At 39.6% G+C, this 23,899-nt stretch overlaps 1 protein-coding gene across 4 annotated transcripts in view; it reads left to right on the forward strand.

The window, feature by feature from the left end:
• The window catches only part of ACAA2 (acetyl-CoA acyltransferase 2), a 46,125-nt gene extending 25,240 nt beyond the window's left edge, over positions 1-20,885 (forward strand). For 2 of the 4 annotated variants that reach the window (XM_049697890.1, XM_033421393.2), the window contains 7 exons: positions 89-205; positions 1,687-1,834; positions 3,631-3,806; positions 4,344-4,473; positions 7,191-7,261; positions 16,222-16,376; positions 17,606-17,881. In XM_049697890.1, the coding sequence (XP_049553847.1) occupies positions 89-205; positions 1,687-1,834; positions 3,631-3,806; positions 4,344-4,473; positions 7,191-7,261; positions 16,222-16,376; positions 17,606-17,690 (882 nt within the window). In that variant the 3' untranslated portion in view covers positions 17,691-17,881. Of the gene's footprint in view, positions 1-88; positions 206-1,686; positions 1,835-3,630; positions 3,807-4,343; positions 4,474-7,190; positions 7,262-16,221; positions 16,377-17,579 lie in introns of all 4 variants that reach the window. The other 2 variants (XM_004266085.4, XM_049697891.1) reach the window with 2 other exon arrangements.
• The last annotated feature ends 3,014 nt before the right edge of the window (positions 20,886-23,899 follow it).

Raw genomic sequence — 23,899 nt, forward strand, 5'->3', positions numbered from 1 at the left:
ATTGGTTTACTGCTTAATACATACTTTTAAGTCATACTTCTATCACAATAAAAGGTTCCATTGTTGTCATTCATTTGTTTTTAAATAGGAAATTTGTGTTAAAGACTCTGAAATTGTCTTGTGTGGAGGAACTGAAAGCATGAGCCAGGCTCCCTTCTATGTCAGAAATATTCGTTTTGGAACTACGTTTGGATCAGATCTCAAGGTTGGAACCATTAAAATTTTTAAAGATTATTTCTTATGCTATTGTACTATAATTTCAATAACAGCATTTTGGGGTAGAGAAAAATTTTTAAACCAATTTTGTTAATAGGGGATTGGCAAAATATGAATGATTTGAAATTTGTAAACTATTTCATAGTTGTTAATTTTGACATTTTAACTCACATAAAATTAGGCTTTATCTCGGCACATCTTTGGTGGTGGCATTAACACCCGGGGAGATAGAGGAAGGGAAGGAGTGGATTAAAAAGATGGGCAAAGGTTGAATTAATCTCTCTACTGAATAACTGGTAAACCAAATAATTAAATCTTTACCAAGATTTATGGAAATTTTATTTCTGGAGCCATCTCCATTGAATAGATTTCTTCTTTATCACAGAAAACATTCTCCTCAAATATAGTTTATAGTGTCCCAAATCAGTCAGATAAAAAATGACCCTTTGAGAACTGCCTGAGTAGTACTGAAAAAAAGTGATAGGGACTTCCCTCGTGGGACAGTGATTAAGACTCCACGCCCCCAATGCAGGGGGCCCAGGTTCGATCCCTGGTCAGGGAACTAGATCCCACACGCATGCCGCAACTAAGAGTTCACGTGCCACAGCTAAGGAGCCCACCTGCCTCAACTAAGACCTGGTGCAACCAAATAAATAAATATTTTTTTAAAAAAGAGTGATAGTATGCTGTCCTTCCCACATCAAAGGACTGATGACATTGTATATTCTTAGGATTTCCCAGTTGTAATCATTGATTTATCCCGTTCACCCAGTCTCTCACCTTGCATTTTTGAAAGTTGAAAGGAGTAAGACTTAGAAAATATGAGGTAATATTTAAGATACCTAATATGTTTAAGAAAACCTTTGGGAAGACAGGTCAGTGACTCAAAAGGTGACAAGGCAGTCTAGAAGAAACAGGTGGAGTACGTTTATCAGAGACTTAACTAATTGGATAACAAATACCAACCGTTACTCAAGGAGCCTCTTCCAGGCTCTTTTCAACCTTGTAGTAACAGCTGATTGAACCAGCTGTTCCTACCGCAGAAGGCATGGGATGGAAAAAGAGCAGAGCCGTATGCTTTTGTGAGGGGCTTGTAACTGCTTGACAAAGGTGGCTGCAGGGAAGTGTTGCATGAGGACTCTGTGAAGTGTCTTACAAAATGGAACCACAAGGGTTTAAGTTTTGATTGTGGGGTGAGTTCCTGTGTGTGTCACCCTGCGCGTTTAGCACTGTTGGCTCTCTTTAGAGCCCTGCATTTAGAGAGGAGGGTGTGTGCATTTTATTATGGTGTTGGATGGTTTTAAAAAAATGTCTCAGAACCGAATATAAATCATAATGCTAAATGCTTATCAGAAAATCTAATTTTACTATTTTTATTGGAACTGTTGATTATTTAAATTTAAAGAAATGACAGCATATTACTTTCAAAAGATACGCTTTACGGATCATTTTATTAATTTCTTTTAATAGCTGGAAGACTCTTTGTGGACAGGATTAACAGATCAGCATATCCAAATCCCAATGGCAATTACTGCAGAGAATCTTGCTGCAAAACATAAAATAAGCAGAGAAGACAGCGACAAATATGCCCTGCAGTCACAGCAGAGGTGGAAAGCTGGTCGGTGAAATTGTTTATTATAAATATCTATAGAAAGAAAACTAGGAAAGATTTTTATCATTTTAGATTATAAAGGTCATATAATAATATTAGTTTAAAAGTATACCTTTAGAAAAGCACAGTTTTTCATTATTCCTTTTTTTTAATGATTAAATATTCTATAATTGCAAATTAACTGGGTGTTTCTCTTTTGAAGTATGTGAATACTACTTAAAAAGTAGTATGGTTAATTGGCCCTATCTGGACACTTGAATTTTGCCCCAAACTGGTCAGCAGAAGACTCTGAGGGCTATGATACACTCCATCAGAGACGATGGCTCACTGGGACAGCTGGGACAGAGAGGATGTCCTCCCCCGAGAGGCATATCATATGCACAAGAAGGGGATGATATGTTTGGGAAAGACCCATTGGGTATCCTTTTATGACTCCTCTCTCCCATTCCTAATTGAGAATCCTTGCGCCTGACTCAGAGACCCAGAACTAGTCCAAGGCCCTGGATGTGGTGCCGTGGTGCCCTTGTGTAACATTGCGCACTGCTGGCGAGCCAGTCCAAAACGAGCAAGATGACAGCCATTCTTTTATCAGTATGGTGAGTTGAAGAAATTTGTTAGTCCTCTGAAAGGGTTTTGAAAACTAAACTATTATAAATGAGCAGAAACTCTTATTTAGGGGTATTAAATACTTGGAATAGTGAGGATAAAGTTCATTTTAGCATTTCAAGAGGGATAAGTCTAATGGAGCCAATCCAACTCATCCTCTGTTTTTTGGTTATACATTTAAGTGAAAGGGTATTGGTGTAGAGGTGAAGCGTTATCAGCCTATTTCTAATTTTGCCACATACAGTTTTTCTGACTTCAGTCAAGTCATTTGTTCACCAAGTATTTATTCACAGAGCTAATAACAGAGATAAAAATATTTGCCTTCCCTTTTTTCCTAACAGAGTTGTTGGGAGAACCAAATAAGGAAAGTGTTAGCCTGCTATAAAGTGATATCAAAATTAAGGTCATATTATTCCTGGCTTATTCTATTTCTGAAGCTTTATATTACTATTGTCCAGTCCACTCAGTGGAGGTGGAAGTAGGTAAGCTGTTTTACTTAGAATTGTGTCAGTAATAACACGTATAATTTCTTCAGGTTGCCTGTCATTAAATTTCAGTCATAGATTACTTGGTGACATAGACAACTTGGTAACTTTTTTTCTTATTGTGGTAAGAACACTTAACGTGGGATCTATCCTCTTAATAAAATTTTAAGTGTACAATACATTATTGTTGACTGTAGGTGCAGCTTGGTAACTTTTTAATTACTTCATGTCTCACCCAGAGAAGTTAAAAAAGGGCATGAAATCCATTCAGTGCCATTACACCTGTAGGTAACAAACACTAATAGTCTAGCAGTACCTTGTAAAAAAAAATCGGAAATTGTAATTTTAAAAAGGTACAGAACGCATCTGCATGGATGATAGTATATTAAATCCTCCAATAGGCAAGGTAAGTTATGTAAGTAATAAAGGTTTATATTAAAATAGACTGAGATATACTGAAATATAGGGAATGAAATTAAACTGAAATATTAAATTAAACTGAAATATAGGGACTTCCCTGGCAGTCCAGTGGTTAGGACTCTGTGCTTCCACTGCAAGGGGCACAGGTTCCACACGTGGTTGGGGAACTAAGATCCTGCAAGCTGTGTGGTGCAGCCTAAATTAATAAATTGAAGGATATATTTGATTTCATTTTTCTGCTTTCTGTTGTTTTTTCCCCCTGTCTTATGAATGGTCTTTCTACTATTTCAGCTAATGATGCTGGTTGCTTTAATAATGAGATGGCACCAATTGAGGTGAAGACAAAGAAAGGAAAACAGACAGTGCAGGTAGATGAACATGCTCGGCCCCAAACAACCCTGGAGCAGTTAAGTAAACTTCCTCCAGTGTTCAAGAAAGAAGGAACCGTCACTGCAGGGAACGCATCGGTAGGTAGCGCCACGGATTATCTTGAACTCTTCCTGATGTGTTCAATGCAAAATAATCATGCAGTACCTTTTAGATACCTTTCATGCTAGTCTTTGCTTATCTAGCTTAAGCTAGTAGTGTTCATATTCTATTAATTTGGGTTTTCATAGTCCAAAATAAAATATTTTAGCCAGGAGCCCTTATATAATACTTTTCCAATTTCTTAGTCTTTTCAGAATGTTAGAAGGAAATCTACCTGGCTTATTATTTTAGTTTTTCTTCCTCATGTATACAACTCATCAGATTTCTTCTTACATCTACCCACATCTGGTTATAAGCTTTTTCTTGACATTCTTTCCTGTTTTCCCTTAGTGAGGTTGTATTCTGTGCCTAAAACAATCTCTTTAACCCAGCAGTGTGCCACTAATACTACTTGTATCCCAAATTATGGCACTGCTTCCTGTGTATTGCCATAATCCTAATACCACTCCATTAGTTCAAACCTTGATTAACCCTATTCTTTTACCCTCTAGTTAACATCTGTTTTTGTTTCCAAGGGGATTTCTGATGGTGCTGGAGCTGTTATCATAGCTAGTGAAGATGCTGTTAAAAAACATAACTTCACACCACTGGCAAGAATTGTGGGCTATTTTGTGTCTGGATGTGATCCCGCTATCATGGGTATTGGTAAGTTTGTAGTGAAACAAACTGGTTCTGTTACATTTCTGAAGATAAGGCTTCTTTGGCATTCAGATTCCTGAAACAGTAGCCAAATCAAGGGCACTTGTAGAGAAAAGGAGATTGTTAATCGATCATTTAAACAACTTATCTTTATGAAAAACTGTGCCAGGCATAATAGGAAGATCAAGACCATGTAAACTTCTGGGCAGTAATCGTGTCCCGTTGTCCACTTAAGATACATAAAATTAACACACGGTAAACAACATAGAAGGATTACGAGGTACTGATAAGACAGAAGAAAACGTGAGATGGAAAAATCATGGGGTGAAATAGAGAAGATACCCCACTGGGTGTTTTACACATGGTCCTTAATATATCTCATTTAATATTCCCACAACTCTAGTAACTGCTATGTGGTCTTTTTTTTTTTTCCTTTATTACAGTCTTAAAAGCTTACTAGCTTTCAGCTACCCGCTGTCAGCAAAATATAACTTTCATCTTAGAAATGGAAGGTAGCTTGAAAAGTTAAATATCTGTATGTTGGTATGGCATTTATCATTTTGGTATCTAGGGCAGGGTATCTAGGGTTCCCAACCCCAAATGATGATCAGAATCTACCCATAACCCTACTCCACCCCAAGGTTTTGTTTCAGTAGGTCCAGGGTAGAGCCTAGGAATGTGGGTTTTTTTCAGTGTACCTTGATTGTTTTAATGATCAACCATATTTATTTGATATAGATAAGTAGTTATTTTATAGTTTTCAGTTTAGCCTCATTTAAGAGGTTCTGATACATTTTGACATAGTTAGCAAGAAAATGTAGTTTTTCTTCCTTCTATTTCAGGGCCTGAATGTTTGCCCCGTAGTACAATAAATGCCATTGAAATGCCTCTTCAGCCAGGGCAGCTCTTGCTTTATCTGTTATAGGGTTTCATTTGTAGAAAGGATTCCAGTGCTTCAAAAGAAATGAGTTAAAAACCAGCTCAAAGCACTTCTGATGAGACGCTTATAGCCCCCAAAGGTACCCAAGGTTACACAGCTGTTAGTGGTAGGAGTTAGCACTAGGAGTAAAGTGTCCTTTTCCCAACAAGAATGCTCTACCTTCCTGAGTCCCAGTAAATAGCAGAGTGGTATGGAAACAGTCCTTTAAAAATTAGCTTGTGGCCTAGCATATTGTTACAATCGAGTGTAATGATTCTAAGTTAATATGAACACATTTAGTCATGCTGACTGTGGTTATGAAGACATGGAAGTATGTACAATGGTTTTACACCCTCAGCTTTTAGTTCTGTGTATCTTTCACCCCTGTAGGATACTTCACCCCCTGACCATGCTGGATAACTGATGCTCTTCTATCGACTACCCATCCCATTTTCATGTCTTAGAGATACAAAGAGAATCTGGAATTAGATTCTGTATTAAATCAGTAGCCAGTATAGAACTGATGCTTTAAATCGAAAAGTGTTCATTGGATGGCCCTGCCAATCAGCAGGCTGTTGTCCGAGAAACTTTTTAACTAGGTGACAAAATTAATTACATTGCATTTAGATTGTGTTTTGCTTTTCTTATAAAGACTGATTTCCCATTTTACCTTAGGTATGTTTGTGAAACTTGATACAGAATATTTGACTCCTTGAATTCAACAAAACACAACCACATATTTTTCTTTTTAGACATTTATGGCAATTTCATTCTCTAAGAACCGATAGAGAAGTAGATAATCATCCCTAGCCAGATTTTTTTTTTTTGGAAAGAAATATCAATTTACTTAAAAATTATGAGCAGTATTAAACTGTCATTAGTGATCATCAGAAATCTGGGAGCTAAAGTTTATTTCAAAAGTTTTTTAAGGTGGATTTGCATTTCTTCAGTGGGGGTTATGTTTTACTTCAAATCTCTGCTTACCATTGGAGTTATAAACGTCTCCTTGCTTCAGATATCTTTTCCCTAAAGTGCCTGGTGGCTTCCTATCTTACTATGCCCATATGGAGATACTACTGCTGTTTCTTGCCTTTTGTCCAAATGGGCCTGAAAATTCAGTGTAGCCACAGTCACTTCTATACTGGGAATACATATGATTTGTATCCCAGGAGAGCGCTCAGTCTGCCTTACCATTTGGTATTAAGAATGATCTATACACGGGAATTCCCTGGTGCTCTTGTGGTTAGGACTTGGCGCTTTCACTGCTGTGGCCCCAGTTCAATCCCTGGTTGGGGAACTAAGATCCCACAAGCTGCACAAAGAGGCCAAAATTTTTTTTAAATAAAAACTAAAATAAAAAAAACAAACATTAAAAAAAAGAGCAAAAAAAACCTATGTGTGTATGTACATAGATATGTATATAAATTTGTGGAACCAATGAGCTTTGATCTCTCAATATTACCATGAGGGAAATAGGAGTTCATTAATAAAGGAAGACTTTGTAGAAAAAAAAAGAATGATCTATACAAAACCCCATATGACTCCTTTGGCTGTTTGAACTCTTAAAGTCACTTATGGTAGAACTTTTCATGTTAAGTCTCTCATCTACAACTTGCATAAACAGCTTTTCACCCTGGTCCCATTTCCTGTTTCTTTATTGTCATATCATTTAGTATTGTGTGCTATCAGGGTGGCAAGATTTTCAGCTACTAACTGTCATTCTATTTCCTCCTTACGTACCTGATTAGTAAAGAAGGAGAAATTTGATACTTATAAGATGAAATTGGGTTTTGTTCTTGTATAGGTCCTGTCCCTGCTATCAATGGGGCACTGAAGAAAACAGGACTAAGTCTTAAGGATATGGATTTGGTAGAAGTAAGTGTTCTACGTTTTTTACAGCACAGATAAACCACCAACTCCTATTGCATAAATGGCTTTAGTTTGATTTTTATAGCTCTTTTTGTTTTAGTACCATTAAACTTTCCAAATGATGTGCATCTAAATAAGTATTACTTTCATTACATGCCTGTATTGGCATATAATCAGGCCATACCTGATTAAAATGCCTTATTTATATTTGAATAATTAAAAGAGCCTGATTTCTTCTACTAAAGTATAAACTCTTAGAAACTTTTTATGACGTCGTAAGATTCTACTACATTTTAGACTATTAATGTTCCTGTTGAATTGAATTGAATGTTATATAAGGTGGGTGAGAAATAAGTAACTTTACCCTTGTTTTATGGATTAAAGTGAAAAAATACAGGTAAAAAATTGACCTAATAGAAAAACAATAATCTGATCCCAAATCTAAAAGATTCTTGCACTTCTGCCAAGTTAACAGCCACCCCCATCCCCCAGACTTACCTTTGGCTTTTACACCATAGTGTGGCTTGATTTGGAACGCACCTATCATAACTTTTGGCGTTGGAAACTTAAATTTATTGCAAGAGTGATTTGTTTAATGTTAATTTAAAACAAAGGCATCTTAAATATTTAGTACAATTAAAAGAAAGGATAAAGAAAATGCTTAAAAATGGATTATATACATTCTACATTTGGGGAGTATTTGAAAATTTTAGGTAATTAAGCTACTTGATATTGGGAAATAACTAATATAACAAAGGAAATCTCTCTATTTAAACTGATAGAGAAAGGGCCTTTTCACTCTAGGCACATGTGTGACGTCCTCTGTGGTAATCTCTCACCAAGTAACTGTGGTTTCAGATGAATGGTTTATCCTTAAATCTCTTCTTCCATTCTTTGGTGGTCATAGCTCAGAGCTTCAAAGGGGGCTGCTTAATTACCATATTTGTATTAGCAAATAAGTACCATTAAATTTCTGACTTTAGATTTCACACTTAAAACTCTTGAAATATGTCAGCTCCGCAGAGCTGTTCATCACCATTTATAGATGTATAAACACTCAAAGACATAGCTCTCAACACCCTGACATGATTGTCTTTGAGACTTCTGATGATCGTGAGGTCATTTTTCCTAGGTCTTTATTCCTGTCCTGCCCCTTTTCCTGCGTCTTTATTCCTGTCCTGCCCCTATGTTCTTCAGAAGCAATTTTTTTTTTAGATTCCATATATATGTGTTAGCGTACAGTATTTGTTTTTCTGTTTCTGACTTAATGCACTCTGTATGACAGTCTCTTGGTCCATCCACCTCACTACAAATAACTCAATTTCATTTCTTCTTATAGCTGAGTAATATTCCATTGTATATATGTGCCACATCTTCTTTATCCATTCATCTGTTGCCGGACACTTAGGTTTGCTTCCATGTCCTGGCTACTGTAAATAGAGCTGCAGTGAACATTGTGGTACATGACTCTTTTTGAATTATGGTTTTCTCAGGGTATATGCCCAGTAGTGGGATTGCTGGGTCATATACTAGTTCTATTTTTAGTTTTTTAAAGAACCTCCATACTGTTCTCCATAGTGGCTGTATCAATTTACATTCCTGCCAACACAAGAGGGTTCCCTTACCTACACACACTCTCCAGCATTTATTCTTTGTAGATTTTTTGATGATGGCCATTCTGAGTGGTGTGAGGTGATACCTCATTGTAGTTTTGATTTGCATTTCTCTAATGATTAGTGATGTTGAGCAGTCATGTGTTTGTTGGCAATCTGTATATCTTCTTTGGAGAAAGCTCTGTTTAGGTCTTCCGCCCATTTTTAGATTGGGTTGTTTGTTCTTTTGATATTGAGCTGCATGAGCTCCTTGTATATTTTGGAGATTAATCCTTTGTCAGTTGCTTCATCTGCAAAAATTTTCTCCCATTCTGAGGGTTGTCTTTTGGTCTTGTTTATGGTTTCCTTTGCTGTGCAAAAGCTTTTAAGTTTCATTAGGTCCCATTTGTTTATTTTTGTTTTTATTTCCATTTGTCTGGGAGGTGGGTCAAAAAGGATCTTGCTGTGATGTATGTCATAGAATGTTCTGCCTATGTTTTCCTCTAAGAGTTTGATAGTGTCTGGCCTTACATTTAGGTGTTTACTCCATTTTGAGTTTATTTTTGTGTATGGTGTTAGGGAGTATTCTAATTTCATTCTTTTACATGTAGCTATCCAGTTTTCCCAGCACCACTTATTGAAGAGGCTGTCTTTTCTCCATTGTATATTCTTGCCTCCTTTATCAAAGATAAGGTAACCATATGTGTGTGGATTTATCTCTGGGCTTTCTATCCTGTTCCGTGGATCTATATTTCTGTTTTTGTGCCAGTACCATACTTCCTTGATTACTGTAGCTTTGTAGTATAGTCTGAAGTCAGGAAGCCTGATTCCTCCAACTCCAGTTTTCTTTCTCAAGATTGCTTTGGCTGTTCGGGGTCTTTTGTGTTTCCATACAAATTGTGAAATTTTTCTTCTAGTTCTGTGATGAATGCCATTGGTAGTTTGATAGGGATTGCATTGAATCTGTGAATTGCTTTGGGTACTATAGTCATTTTCACAATGTTGATTCTGCCAATCCAAGAACATGGTATATCTTTCCATCTGTTTGTATTATCTTTAATTTCTTTCAGCAGTGTCTTACAGTTTTCTGCATACAGGTCTTGTGTCTCCTTAGGTAGGTTTATTCCTAGGTATTTTATTCTTTTTGTTGCAATGGTAAATGGGAGTGTTTCCTTAATTTCTCTTTAAGATTTTTTGGCGTTAGTGTATAGAAATGCAAGAGATTTCTATGCATTAATTTTGTATGCTACTACTTTACCAGATTCATTGATTAGCTCTAGTAGTTTTCTAGTAGCATCTTTGGGATTCTCTATGTATAGTATCATGACATCAGCAAACAGTGACAGTTTAACTTCTTCTTTTCGATTTGGATTTGTTTTATTTCTTTTTCTTCTCTCATCTCTGTGACTAAAACTTCCAAAACTATGTTGAATGATAGCGGAGTGAGCAACCTTGTCTTGTTCCTGATCTTAGAGGAAATGGTTTCAGTTTTTCACCATTGAGAACGATGTTGGCTGTGGGTTTGTCATATATGACCTTTATTATGTTGAGGTAAGTTCCCTCTATGCCTACTTTCTGGAAGGTTTTTATCATACATGGGTATTGAATTTTGTCTAAAGTTTTTTCTACATTTATTGAGAGGATCATATGATTTTTCTCCTTCAATTTGTTAATATGGTGTATCACATTGATTGATTTGTGTATATTGAAGAATCCTTGCATTCCTGGGATAAACCCCACTTCATCATAATGTATGATCCTTTTAATGTGCTGTTGGATTCTGTTTGCTAGTATTTTGTTGAGGATTTTTGCATCTATGTTCATCAGTGATATTGGCCTATAGTTTTCTTTCTTTGTAACATCTTTGTCTGTTTTGGTATCAGGGTGATGGTGGCCTCATAGAATAAGTTTGGGAGTGTTCCTCCCTCTGCTATATTTTGGAAGCATTTGAGAAGGATAGGGGTTAGCTCTTCTCTAAATGTTTGATAGAATTCTCCTGTGAAGCCATCTGGTCCTGGGCTTCTGTTTGCTGGAAGATTTTTAATCACAGTTTCGATTTCAGTGCTTGTGATTGGTCTGTTTATATTTTCTATTTCTTCCTGGTTCAGTCTCAGGAGGTTGTGCATTTCTAAGAATGTGTCCATTTCTTCCAGGTTGTCCATTTTATTGGCATATAGTTGCTTGTAGTAATCTCTCATGATCCTTGTATTTCTGCAGTGGCAGTTGTTACTTCTCCTTTTTCATTTCTAATTCTATTGACTTGAGTCTTCTTCCTTTTTTTCTTGGTGAGTCTGACTAGTGGTTTATCAATTTTGTTTATCTTCTCAAAGAACCAGCGTTTAGTTTTATTGATCTTAGCTATTGTTTCCTTCTTTTCTTTTTCATTTATTTCTGATCTGATCTTTATGATTTTTTTCCTTCTGCTAACTTTGGGGGTTCTTTGTTTTTCTTTCTCTAATTGCTTTAGGTGTAAGGTTAGGTTGTTTGTTTGAGATGTTACTTGTTCCTTGAGGTAGGATTGTAGTGCTATACTTCCCTCTTAGAACTGCTTTTGCTGCATCCCATAGGTTTTAGGTCGTCATGTTTTCATTGTCATTTGTTCCTAGGTATTTTTTGACTTCCTCTGATTTCTTCAGTGATCTCTTGGTTATTTAGTAGTGTATTGTTTAGCCTACATGTGTTTGTATTCTTTACAGATTTTTTCCTGTAATTGATATCTAGTCTCAGCGTTGTGGTTGGAAAAGATACTTGAGGGCTTCCCCGGTGGCACAGTGGTTGAGAGTCCGCCTGCCGATGCAGGGGACACAGGTTCGTGCCCCAGTCCAGGAGGATCCCACATGCCGCGGAGCAGCTGGGCCCGTGAGCCATGGCCGCTGAGCCTGCGCATCTGGAGCCTGTGCTCCGCAACGGGAGAGGCCACAATAGTGAGAGGCCCGTGTACCGCAAAAAAAAAAAAAAAAAACTCTGAAAGATACTTGATACAATTTCAATTTTCTTAAGTTTACCAAGGCTTTATTTGTGACCCAAGATATGATCTATCCTGGAGAATGTTCCATGAGCACTTGAGAAGAAAGTGTATTCTGTTGTTTTTGGATGGAATGTCCTATAAATATCAATTAAGTCCATCTTGTTTAATATATCATTTAAAACTTGTGTTTCCTTATTTATTTTCATTTTGGATGATCTGTCTATTCGTGAAAGTGGGGTGTTAAAGTCCCCTAGTATGATTGTATTACTGTCGATTTCCCCTTTTATGGCTGTTAGCATTTGCCTTAAGTATTGAGGTGCTCCTATGTTGGGTGCATAAATATTTACAATTGTTATATCTTCTTCTTGGATTGATCCCTTGATCATTATGTAGTGTCCTTCTTTGTCTCTTGTAATAGAGTTTATTTTAAAGTCTATTTTGCCTGACATGAAGATTGCTACTCCAGCTTTCTTTTGATTTCCATTTGCATGGAATATCTTTTTCCATCCCCTCACTTTCAGTCTGTATGTGTCCCTAGGTCTAAAGTGGGTCTCTTGTAGACACCAAATATACAGGTCTTGGTTTTGTATCCATTCAGCCAATCTATGTCTTTTGGTTGGAGCATTTAATCCATTTACATTTAAGGTAGTTATCGATATGTGTGTTCCTATTACCATTTTCTTAATTACTTTGGGTTTGTTATTGTAGGTCTTTTCCTTCTCTTGTGTTTCCTGTCTAGAGAAGTTCCTTAAGGATTTGTTGTAGAGCTGGTTTGATGTTGCCAAATTCTCTTAGCTTTTGCTTGTCTGTAAAGGTTTAAATTTCTCCATCGAATCTGAATGAGATCATTGCTGGGTAGAGTAATCTTGGTTGTAGGTTTTTCCCTTTCATCACTTTAAATATGTCCTGCCACTCCCTTGTGGCTTGCAGAGGTTCTGCTGAAAGATCAGATGTTAATCTTATGGGGATTCTCTTGAATGTTATTTGTTCCTTTTCCCTTGCTGCTTTTAATATTTTTTCTTTGTATTTAATTTTTGTTAGTTGATTGATATGTGTCTTGGTGTGTTTCTCCTTGGATTTATCCTGTATGGGACTCTCTGTGCTTCTGGACTTGATTGACTATTTCCTTTCCCACATTAGGGAAGTTTTCAACTATAATCTCTTCAAATATTTTCTCAGTCCCTTTCTTTTTCTCTCCTTCTTCTGGGACCCCTATAATTTGAATGTTGGTGTGTTTAATGTTATCCTAGAGGTCTCTGAGACTGTCCTCAATTCTTTTCATTCTTTTTTGTTTATTCTGCCCTGAGGCAGTTATTTCCACTATTTTGTCTTCCTGGTCCCTTATCCATTCTTCTGCCTCAGTTATTCTGCTATTGATTCCTTCTAGAGAATTTTTAATTTCATTTATTGTGTTCTTCATCATTGTTTGTTTGCTCTTTAGTTCTTCTAGGTCCTTGTTAAACATTTCTTGTATTTTCTCCATTCTATTTCCAAGATTTTAGATCATCTTTACTATCATTACTCTGAATTCTTTTTCAGGTAGACTGCCTATTTCCTCTTCATTTGTTTGTTCTGTTGGATTTTTACCTTGCTCCTTCATCTGCTGTGTCTTTCTCTGTCTTCTCATTTTGCCTAACTTACTGTGTTTGGTGTCTCCGTTTTGCAAGCTGCAGGTTTGTAGTTCCTGTTGTATTTCGTGTCTGCTCCCAGTAGCTAAGGTTGGTTCAGTGGGTTGTGTAGGCTTCCTGGTGGAGGGGACTAGTGCCTTTGTTCTGGTGGATGAGGCTCGATCTTGTCTTTCTGGTGGGCAGGACACGTCTGGTGGTGTGTTTTGGGGTGTCTGTGGACTTATTATGATTTTAGGCAGCCTCTCTGCTAATGGGCAGGGTTTTGTTCCTCTCTTGCTAGTTGTTTGGCCTAGGGTGTCCAGCACTGTAGCTTGCTGGTCATTGAGTGGAGCTGGGTCTTAACATTGAGATGGAGATCTCTGGGAGAGCTTTTGCCGTTTGATATTACATGGAGCTGGGAGGTCTCTGGTGGACCAATGTCCTGAACTCGACTCTCCAACCTCAGAGGCTCAGACGTGACACCCGGCTGGAGCACCAAGACTCTGTCAGCCACCCAGCTCAGAAGAAAATGGAGGAAAAAAAGAAAGAAAGAAAGAGAACGAGAGAGAGAGAGAGAGAGAGAGAGAGAGAAAAGAGAGAGAGAGAGAAAGAAAGGAATAAAGAAAGAAAGAAAGAACACAATAAAATAAAATTTTTTTAATTATTAAAAATAAAAAAATTTAAAAGTAGTTTAAAAAGAAACAGAGAGCAACCAAACCAAAAAACAAATCCACCAATGATAACAAGCGCTAAAAACTATACAAAACAAACAAAATGGACAGACAGAAAGAACCCTAGGACAAATGGTAGAAGCAAAGCTATACAGACAAAATCACACAAAGAAGCATACACATACACACTAACACAAGGAGAAAAAGGAAAAAAATATATATTTAAAAAAAAGGAAAAGAGCAACCCAATCAATAAGCAAATCTCCAAATGATAATATGCTCTAAATACTAAACTAAGATAAACATAAAACCAGAAACAAATTAGATGCAGAAAGCAAACCCCCAAGTCTACAGTTGATCCCAAAGTACACCGCCTCAATTTGGGGATGTTTCGTTGTCTATTCAGGTATTTCATAGATGAAGCGTACATCAATTTAATTGTGGAGATTTAATCTGCTGCTCCTGAGGCTGCTGGGATAGATTTCCCTTTCTCTTCTTTGTTCGCACAGCTCCCAGGGTTGAGCTTTGGATTTGGCCCCACCTCTGTGTGTAGGTCACCTGAGGGCATCTGTTCCCCGCCCAGACAGGATGGGGTTAACCTAGCAACTGATTAGGGGGCTCTGGCTCACTGAGGCCAAGGGAAGGGAGGGGTACAGAATGCGGGGTGAGCCTGCAGTGGCAGAGGCCAGCGTGACATTGTCATAGCCTGAGGCACAACCTGTGTTCTCCTGGAGACGTTGTCCCTGGATCACAGGACCCTGGGAGTGGCGGGCTGCACAGGCTCCCAGGTGGGGAGGTGTGTAGAGTGACCCGTGCTTGCACACAGGATTCTTCGTGGCTGCAGCAGCAGCCTTAGCATCTCATGCCCGTCTCTGCGGTCCACGCTGATAGCCACGGCTCATGCCCATCTCTGGAGCTTGTTTAGGCGGTGCTCTGAATCCCCTCTCCTCGCGCACCCTGAAACAATGCTCTCTTGCCTCTTAGGCAGTTCCAGACATTTTCCTGGACTCCCTCCCATCTAGCTGTGGTGCACTAGCCCCCTTCAGGCTGTGTTCACGCAGCCAACCCCAGTCCTCTCCCTGGGATCTGACCTCTGAAGCCTGAGCCTCAGCTCCCAGCCACCACCCGTCCCGGTGGGTGAGCAGACAAGCCTCTCAGGCTGGTGAGAGCTGGTCAGTACTGATCCTCTGTGCGAGAATCTCTCCGCTTTGCCCTCTGCACCCCTGATGCTGCGCTCTCCTCCGCGGCTCTGAAGCTTTTCCCCCACCCATCCCCGGTCTCTGCCAGTGAAGGGTCTTCCTAGTGTGTGGAAGCTTTTCCCCCTTCACAGCTCCCTCCCTAAGGTACAGGTCCCGTCCCTATTCTTTTGTCTCTGTTTTTTCTTTTTGCTTTTACCCTACCCAGTACATGGGTATTTTCTTGCCTTTTGGGAGGTCTGAGGTCTTTTGCCAGCGTTCAGTGGGTGTTCTGTAGGAGCTGTTCCACATGTAGATGTATTTTTGATGTATTTGTGGAGATGAAGGTGAGCTCCACGTCTTACTCTTCCGCCATCTTGAAGCTGTCCCCCCTGACGGTTTATTCTTTATTGTCTATCAGTTTCTTGGAAGTGTGGCTAGTAGTACTGAGTAGTAGTAATAATAATAGCAACTATTTATTGAATACTTGCTTGTGTCAGATAATACACTAAACACTTAATACCCATGATTTCACTTAACCTTAACAATAACTCTTAAGATGATACGACAGTCACATTTTACCACTGAAGAAATTTGAGTGTCGGGAGAGTTTAAAGAACATCCATATAGCCAAGATTTGAACTGTCCATCTAGCTGCAGAACCTGTGGGCTTTCTACAGTATCCTACTGCCTCTAGTCCAGTATCCGTTTATAGTATCACTGAGGATTTCTTTTCTCTAAGGGATATATTACACTTAAAGTATCACTTAGTAAATATACCCGTTTTCAAACCTGTTATCTTTACAAAGAATGATTGAAGATAAATTAAAATAACCTTGCAATGTAATTTAAGTAGAAAAAAAAACAGGATAATTAGCCATTGACAGGACTGGACAGTTCTCAGAAATAAGTTTGTGAATAAGCATTTTTATTAGTGTTTTGATTGTTTTAAGGTGAATGAAGCTTTTGCTCCCCAGTACTTGGCAGTTGAAAAGAGTTTGGATCTTGACCGAAGTAAAACCAACGTGAATGGAGGGGCCATTGCTTTGGGTCACCCATTAGGGGGATCTGGATCAAGGATTACTGCACACCTGGTTCATGAATTAAGGTACGTGCTAGAAATTGTTGCTTTTCAGATTTGCCATCTTTTGTGTAAAGGCACGAATTTGGGTTTCCCCAGAACAATCCAACATTTTTCATTCTTCTTCATACCGCCTCGCACTACTTCTCACCAGGAACAGGTTATTTGGATACCCCTTTTTCAGTAGACCTTATAGATGACTCAGTTGACTTGTTGGTGCCTCTGCTCTTGGGATGCTCGCTCTTACTCACATTCGCAGTGCAGCCACTCAGCACGTGTTCACTGAGGGCCTAGTGTACATCTGGGCCCATCCCTGGTGCTGGTGCAGAGCAGCGAGCCCGTGATGAGGCCCTGGTTCTCATAGCACTTGCATTCTAGTGCCAGTTATAGGACTGAGACACAATTATTTAAGAAAACAAAATACTGATCTAGGTGCTGTCATTCAAGAAACCTAAGCAAACTGACAATTTGGGTCTGAGCTAAGTTTTTCCTTCATTGTTTCCAGGGTTCCAGGAGGAGCCTTCTGTGTGTTTGATACTTTTCAGTTTTAATGGAAGAGCTCCTCCTTCTGTACTGTGTATGTTGGATCATTTTGCTCTGTTAGTAGGGAAATTGCAAACAAAACCAAATATGTCACGGCAGAAAATCACTCTGCCCCCCTGTGAAGTTAAGGTAAATGGGACTCCTGTTTCACTTAATGATTGAGATGAAATGAGTGATTGATGTGCACAAAAAATAATTCCTTGATGGTTTCTCAAGGTTATTCTACCAGGACTGAAGAATTAGAGCAGATGGTACTTTAAAGGTGTCTGATTTTTATGAAAGGGACATGAAATGTTTCTAAATTATCTGACCTTTCATATGGATGAACTTCAGTAATTATACTTTTTCTAAGGTTCATAAAAATCTAAAACAAATAAACCAAAGGGGCTGAGTATTTACTCCCCCTTCTTCAACTTCCAGTTTATCCCAATTACCTCCTGTCGTCACTCCTTCCTCACAGCAGCCTAAGCTTTTATATTTGTTTCAGCCTCCCTCTTCTTTGTTACTACTTTTTTTTAAAAAATAAGACTATCCAGCTTTCCAAATTCTTTCTCCTCTTTTCTCCAATATTGAGGACTGGAAAAAAGATTGAGCTGATGAGCTGAACAAGAATGAATAATGCAAATGTGACCATTATAAATACTATTTACTTAATTATCTAATTCTGTCCATTCTTTATTCAAGTAGATTTCAGCCACTGCTTTCTTTCTTAGGCGTCGGGGTGGAAAATACGCTGTAGGATCGGCCTGCATTGGAGGGGGCCAAGGAATTGCGGTCATCATTGAGAACACAGCTTGAGGAGAGCAGGGAGCCTGCCCTCGTCCACGCTCACATGACTTGGCCAGGCCACAGTACGCCAGGTGACCTTCAGAGAAGCTGTGAAGGTCATGCCATGCCCTGCACTGAGAGTGATTGAGTTTGGTCAAGGAGTGGTGAGGCAAAGATGCATTTATCATGAACAAGAGCCCATGCCAGAATAAACTCTCTCAAATTTGTACCAAATATGCTGCATTTCTGAACTAAAATCCATCTGTAGAAGGCCTTAAACGGAATTGTATCCTTGCCAAATAACCACCGCTTATGTCTTAGATAATATGATTGCAGGGAAATTGAATAAATTCTGCCTTAACTTCAGCTAATCCTTTCCTGTCGTTTCTTGTATTTTTCTAAATTTTTAATTGAGGTAAAATACACATAACATAAAAGTTACCATCTTAATGATTTTTAAGCCTATAGTTCAGTGGCATTAAATACATTCACATTGTTATGCAACCATCACCACAATGCATCTCCAGAATTCTCTTCATCTTGGAGAACTGAAACTCTACACCCATTCAACAACTCCCCATTCCTCCCTCTCTGCAGCCCTTGGCAACCACCTTCTGCTTTCTGTCTCTGCAGCTGACTCCATCCAACAGGTCCCTCATATAAGTGGAATCATACAGCACTTGTCCTTTTGTGCCTGGTTTATTGCACATAGCATAATATTCTCAAGTTCATCCATGTTGTATCATGTGTCAGAATTTTCTTCTTTTTTAAGGCTGAATAATATTGCATTACAGATAGATAGATAGATAACCACATTTTGTTTTTTCTCTCATCTGTTGATGGACATTTGGGTGCTACCACCTCTTGGCTATTGTGAGTAATGCTGCTCTAAACATGGGTGTACAGATATGTATTCATGGCCTTGCTTTCAGTTCTTTCAGGTGTATACTGAGAAGTGGAATTCCTGAATCGTATGATGATTCTGTTTTTAATATTTAAAGGAATTGCCGTACGGTTTTCCATAGCAGCTGTACTATTTTACACTCCCACCATTATCGCACAAGGGTTTAAATTTTTCCACATCCTCACCAATACTTGCTGTTTTCTGTTTCTTTTTTATAATAGCCATCTTAATTAGTATGAGGTGGGAGGATTGGTTCAAGATGGTGGAGTAGAAGGACGTGCACTCACTCCCTCTTGCGAGAGCACTGGAATCACAACTAACTGCTGAACAGTCATTGACAGGAAGACACTGGAGCTCACCAAAAATAATACCCCACATCCAAAGACAAAGGAGAAGCCGCAATGAGACGGTAGGAGGGGTGCAATCACAATAAAATCAAATCCCATACCTGCTGGGTGGGCGACTCACAAACTGGAGAACACTTATACCACAGAAGTCCACCCACCAGAGTGAAGGTCCTGAGCCCCACGTCGGGCTTCCCAACCTGGAGGTCTGGCAACGGGAGGAGGAATTCCTAGAGAATCAGACTTTGAAGGCTAGTGGGATTTGATTGCAGGACTTCGACAGGACTGGGGGAAACAGAGATTCCTCTCTTGGAGGGCACACACAAAGTAGTGTGCGCATCGGGACCCAGAGGAAGGAGCAGTGACCCCATAGGAGACTAAACCAGACATACCTACTATTGTTGGAGGGTCTCCTGCAGAGGCGGGGAGTGGCTGTGTCTCACCGTGAGGACAAGGACACTGGCAGCAGAAGTTCTGAGAAGTACTCCTCAGCGTGAGTCCTCCCAGAGTCCGCCATTAGCCCCACCAAAGAGCCAGGTGGGCTCCAGTGTTGGGTCACCTCAGGCCAAACAACCAACAGGGAGGGAACCCAGCCCCACCATTAGCAGACAAGCGGTTTAAAGTTTTACTGAGCTCTTCCCACCAGAGCAACAGCCAGCACTACCCACCACCAGTCCCTCCCATCAGGAAACTTGCACAAGCCTCTTAGATAGCCTCATCCACCAGAGGGCAGACAGCAGAAGCAAGAAGAACTGCAGTCCTGCAGCCTGTGGAACAAAAACCACATTTACAGAGAGACAAAATGAAAAGGCGTAGGGTTATGTATCAGATGAAGGAACAAGATAAAACCCCAGAAAAACAACTACGTGGGGCTTCCCTGGTGGCGCAGTGGTTGAGAGTCCGCCTGCCGATGTAGGGGACACGGGTTCATGCCCCGGCCCGGGAAGATCCCACATGCCGCGGAGCAGCTAGGCCCATGAGCCATGGCCGCTGAGCCTGCGTGTCCGGAGCCTGTGCTCCACAATGGGAAAGGCCACAACAGTGAGAGGCCCGCATACCGCAAAAAAAAAAAAAACTACAGTGAGGTATCACCTCACACCAGTTAGAATGGCCGTCATCAGAAAATCTACAAACAACAAGTGCTGGAGAGGGTGTGGAGAAAAGGGAACCCTCTTGCACTGTTAGTGGGAATGTAAATTGATACAGCCACTATGGAGAACAGTATGGAGGTTCCTTAAAAAAATTAAACTAGAATTACCATATGACCCAGCAATCACATTACTGGACATATACCCAGAGAAAACCATAATTCAAAAAGACACATGCACCCCATTGTTCCTTGCAGCACTATTTACAATAGCCAAATCATGAAAGCAACCTAAATGCCCATCGACAGATAAATGGATAAAGAAGTTGTGGTACATATATACAATGGAATATTACTCAGCCATAAAAAGGAATGAAATTGGGTCATTTGTAGAGACGTGGATGGATCTAGAGACTGTCATACAGAGTGAAGTAAGTCAGAAAGAGAAAAACAAATGTCGTATACTAACTCATATATGTGGAACCTAGAAAAATGGTACAGATGAACTGGTTTGCAGGGCAGAAATAGAGACACAGATGTAGAGAACAAACGTATGGACACGGATGGGGGAAAGTGGTGGGGGAGGGGTGGTGGTGGGATGAATTGGGAGACTGGGATGGACATATATACACTAATATGTATAAAACAGATAACTAATAAGAACCTGCTGTATAAAAAAATAAATAAAATTCAAAAAAAATTAGTATGAAGTGATATCTCACTGTGGTCTTGAGTTGCTTTTCCTAATTATTAGTGATGTTGAGCATCTTTTCCTATGATTGTTGGCCATTCATATATGTTTTTTGGAGAAATATCTAAGTCCTTTGCCCATTTTTTAAATTGAATTTTTTATTTTTTGTTGTTGAGTTGTCCTGTATTTTATAAAAATATTTTGAAACCCAGTTCAATTTGTGTATTGAGTGACGTTTCATAATTCATTCTGAGATAAATGCCCAAGGAGCAAAATTACTGAATTTAGTCTTGATATTAATAAACAATATCATATTAGATTAATTTTTCCCTTGAATAAAGACAGTGCTGGTTATGTATTATAACTCCTCAAATACATTTGAATCGGAGCATAGCTTCCTTAAGGAAGATTTATGTTTATTTTAAGGACCATATCTGTACATGGAAAATGTGGAGTTGAGAAAGGCTACAAGTCAAGTCTCAGAAGAAGGCCTGTGTCACCCCTTCTCCCCCTCCACCAGCACTTCCCAGCATTCAGAAAGGAATGTTGTCGTTAATGTTTATTACACTAGCCAACTAAAATGGGGAAAGTGAGTCAGTAGAACCAATGGGTTTATGCTAAACCAATGGGTTTATGCTAAAATTTAGAGAAGCCACAGACTGAAGACAACAAAGTTTTGCCTGGATTTCATCCCTCTCCTTTAACTTTCCCAGTTTACCTAAATTACGTCCTGTTCTGCACACCTCTCCCCAGGGGACATTTGGCAATATCTGGAGGTTCGTTGGTTGTCATGACTGGGGAGGGGCTGCTACTGACACCTGGTGGGTAGAGGCCAGGACTGCTGCTAAACCTCCTGCAACACACAGGACAGCCCCTCCAGCAAAGGATTATCAGGCCCCACAGGACAGCCCCTCCAGCAAAGGATTATCAGGCCCCAAAATGTCAGGAGTGCTACTGTTAAAAAATCCTCCTTTAACCCTAAATCCAACCATCCCCTTCTCATGTCACCTCCCCGTTCTGTTTGTTCATACACATACATGGGTACATGTATACACACACACACACACACACACACACATTTTAATATGAAAGTATTCAGCTTTCTAAATTCTCCTGCTGAGATTATATATAGACCAATATTGAGGATCGGGGGAGAGGCTGGGAAGGTGAGATGAATGTAGTAATACAAATATGACTGCTTCAGGTCATAAATCTGGGCGTACTTCAGGTCAGAAATCTGGGCGTTTCCTTGATTCCACCCTCTCCCTCACCCCTCATATCCAGCCTATCCGCAAGATTTATCAATTCTTTCAGGATGTAGCTCAAATCCACCCACTTCTTCTCGCCACCTCCACCACTTTGCTCCAAGCTACCAGAATCACTTGCCTGGATTACAAGAGTCCACCTCCATTCTTGCCCCTCTTCAATCATTCTCTAGAAAGCTGCCAGGGACATCTTTTAAAAACACGAATTATATTAGGTCACCCTTCTCTAAAGCCCTGAAACAGGTTTATATCACGCTTGGAATAAAATCCAGACCCTTTTCCCACCGTGGCCTGCTCATGGTGACCCCCAACCCCTGAGGAGGTCTGGCCTCCACTTGCCTCTAACCCGAGCTCAGACTGTTCCTCTGGCTCCCCGTGCTTCACAGATGTTGCCTTTCTTTGGGCTCCTCACGTGCCATGCTTGCTCATCCTTCAGGACTGTGTCAGATCTCCCCTCTGCCTGCAATGCTGTTTCCTCTGCCTTCCCAGGACAGGACCTTCCCTACTCGTCCATCAAGTCTCAGATGCTCTCTCTTTCGGCAGGTGTTCTCTGTTCCCCCTAAGTTCCTCTCCCCAGACCTTTATGGAACTCTTCTGAGCTTGTATTCCGTTATTAGATTGTTTATCGTCCGTCTCCCTTGTTAAACTGTAAATTCCAAGAAGGCAAGGACTTCATGTGCCCAGCACAGTGCCTGGCACAAAATAGGCGCACAGTAATGTTGTGGGGATGGATAAATGGATGGGTGATGACTGAAGAAACTGAAGCATGAGAGATTTTTCTCAGAGCCACAGAGAAGTAGAGCAAGCAGCAAGTAGCTGGTCACATACAATTTACCTCTTCTGTCTCCACAGATGATCATGGAAGCGGCTGTGTGCCTGGTCATACACACTTGTGTGCCCGTGTGTTTTCAAGAGAGAAGGGGTAGAAAACGGGGAGATTCTAACGGTGCTTGCTGCCTGGCACTAAGTATCAATAGAAACACTAGAGTGACCTTGGGCAGTTTACTTTGAACCTAACCAACTACATGTGGTAGAGAAGAGTTGGGAGAGAAACCCAAATGCATGAGGTTGCCCCTAGGACGACCATAGAACTTACCATCCAAGCCAGGTCTTTTTTTTTTTTTTTTTTTTTAGCTGTATTTACATGAAAATTTATTGTTGACAAATTTTACTGTTTTTAAAAGCGTCAAAAAGTGGCTTAAAATGTGAACTGAATACATTTCCAAAAAGAGATTTTCTAATAAAAAAAGTCAAAGGATACAATTAAGTTATTAAAAATTACTCTGTATTTTAAACTTCTTTTCTGATTGTAATACTAACGTGTGGTTCATTGCATACATAAAAGTTAACCATTACTGAAATGCATCATTTAAAAACTAGCATCCCCCTAAATCAGTTACGATTCATTCAGAATAATTCCTTGAGAGACCACACACTAATTGAAATGATGCTACTGTTGTTCAACATTATTTTTTTCTCTCCAGTTGTTATTTTTTGGAGCAGTGGTAAGTTCATGTGGTTCAAACTTCAGAGTATAAAAGTGAGAAGTCATGGTTCCTCCCCACAGGCATCTGGTCCCGTTGATTTTGGGTCCACCTCTGAGGATGTCTTGTACGTGTACAAGCAAATGGGCATGTACCTGTTTGTTAACTCATTTATGTATGCCGCCCCATTTTACCTCAGTGACAGTGTAATATGCACACTGCCCTGTACGTGCTCTTCCAGGATTTTTACACTGAGAATTACCTCCAACTGCTGTGAACATATCTCTGTGTCTCCAGATTCTTCATTGTGCCTGTGTTTATTTAAAAAACAAAGTAGGTTACCCTACATACTCTCATAGAACCTGCCTCTCAAACTTGCTACAGAAAATGCTTTCTGTTTTTCCGTGTTCTTTGTCACGTCTGTTTGCTGTTCCACTGTAGTTGGTGTAACCTGTTCCCCATTA

This window comes from Orcinus orca, chromosome 15 (assembly GCF_937001465.1).
Source record: "Orcinus orca chromosome 15, mOrcOrc1.1, whole genome shotgun sequence".
NCBI lineage: Eukaryota > Metazoa > Chordata > Mammalia > Artiodactyla > Delphinidae > Orcinus > Orcinus orca.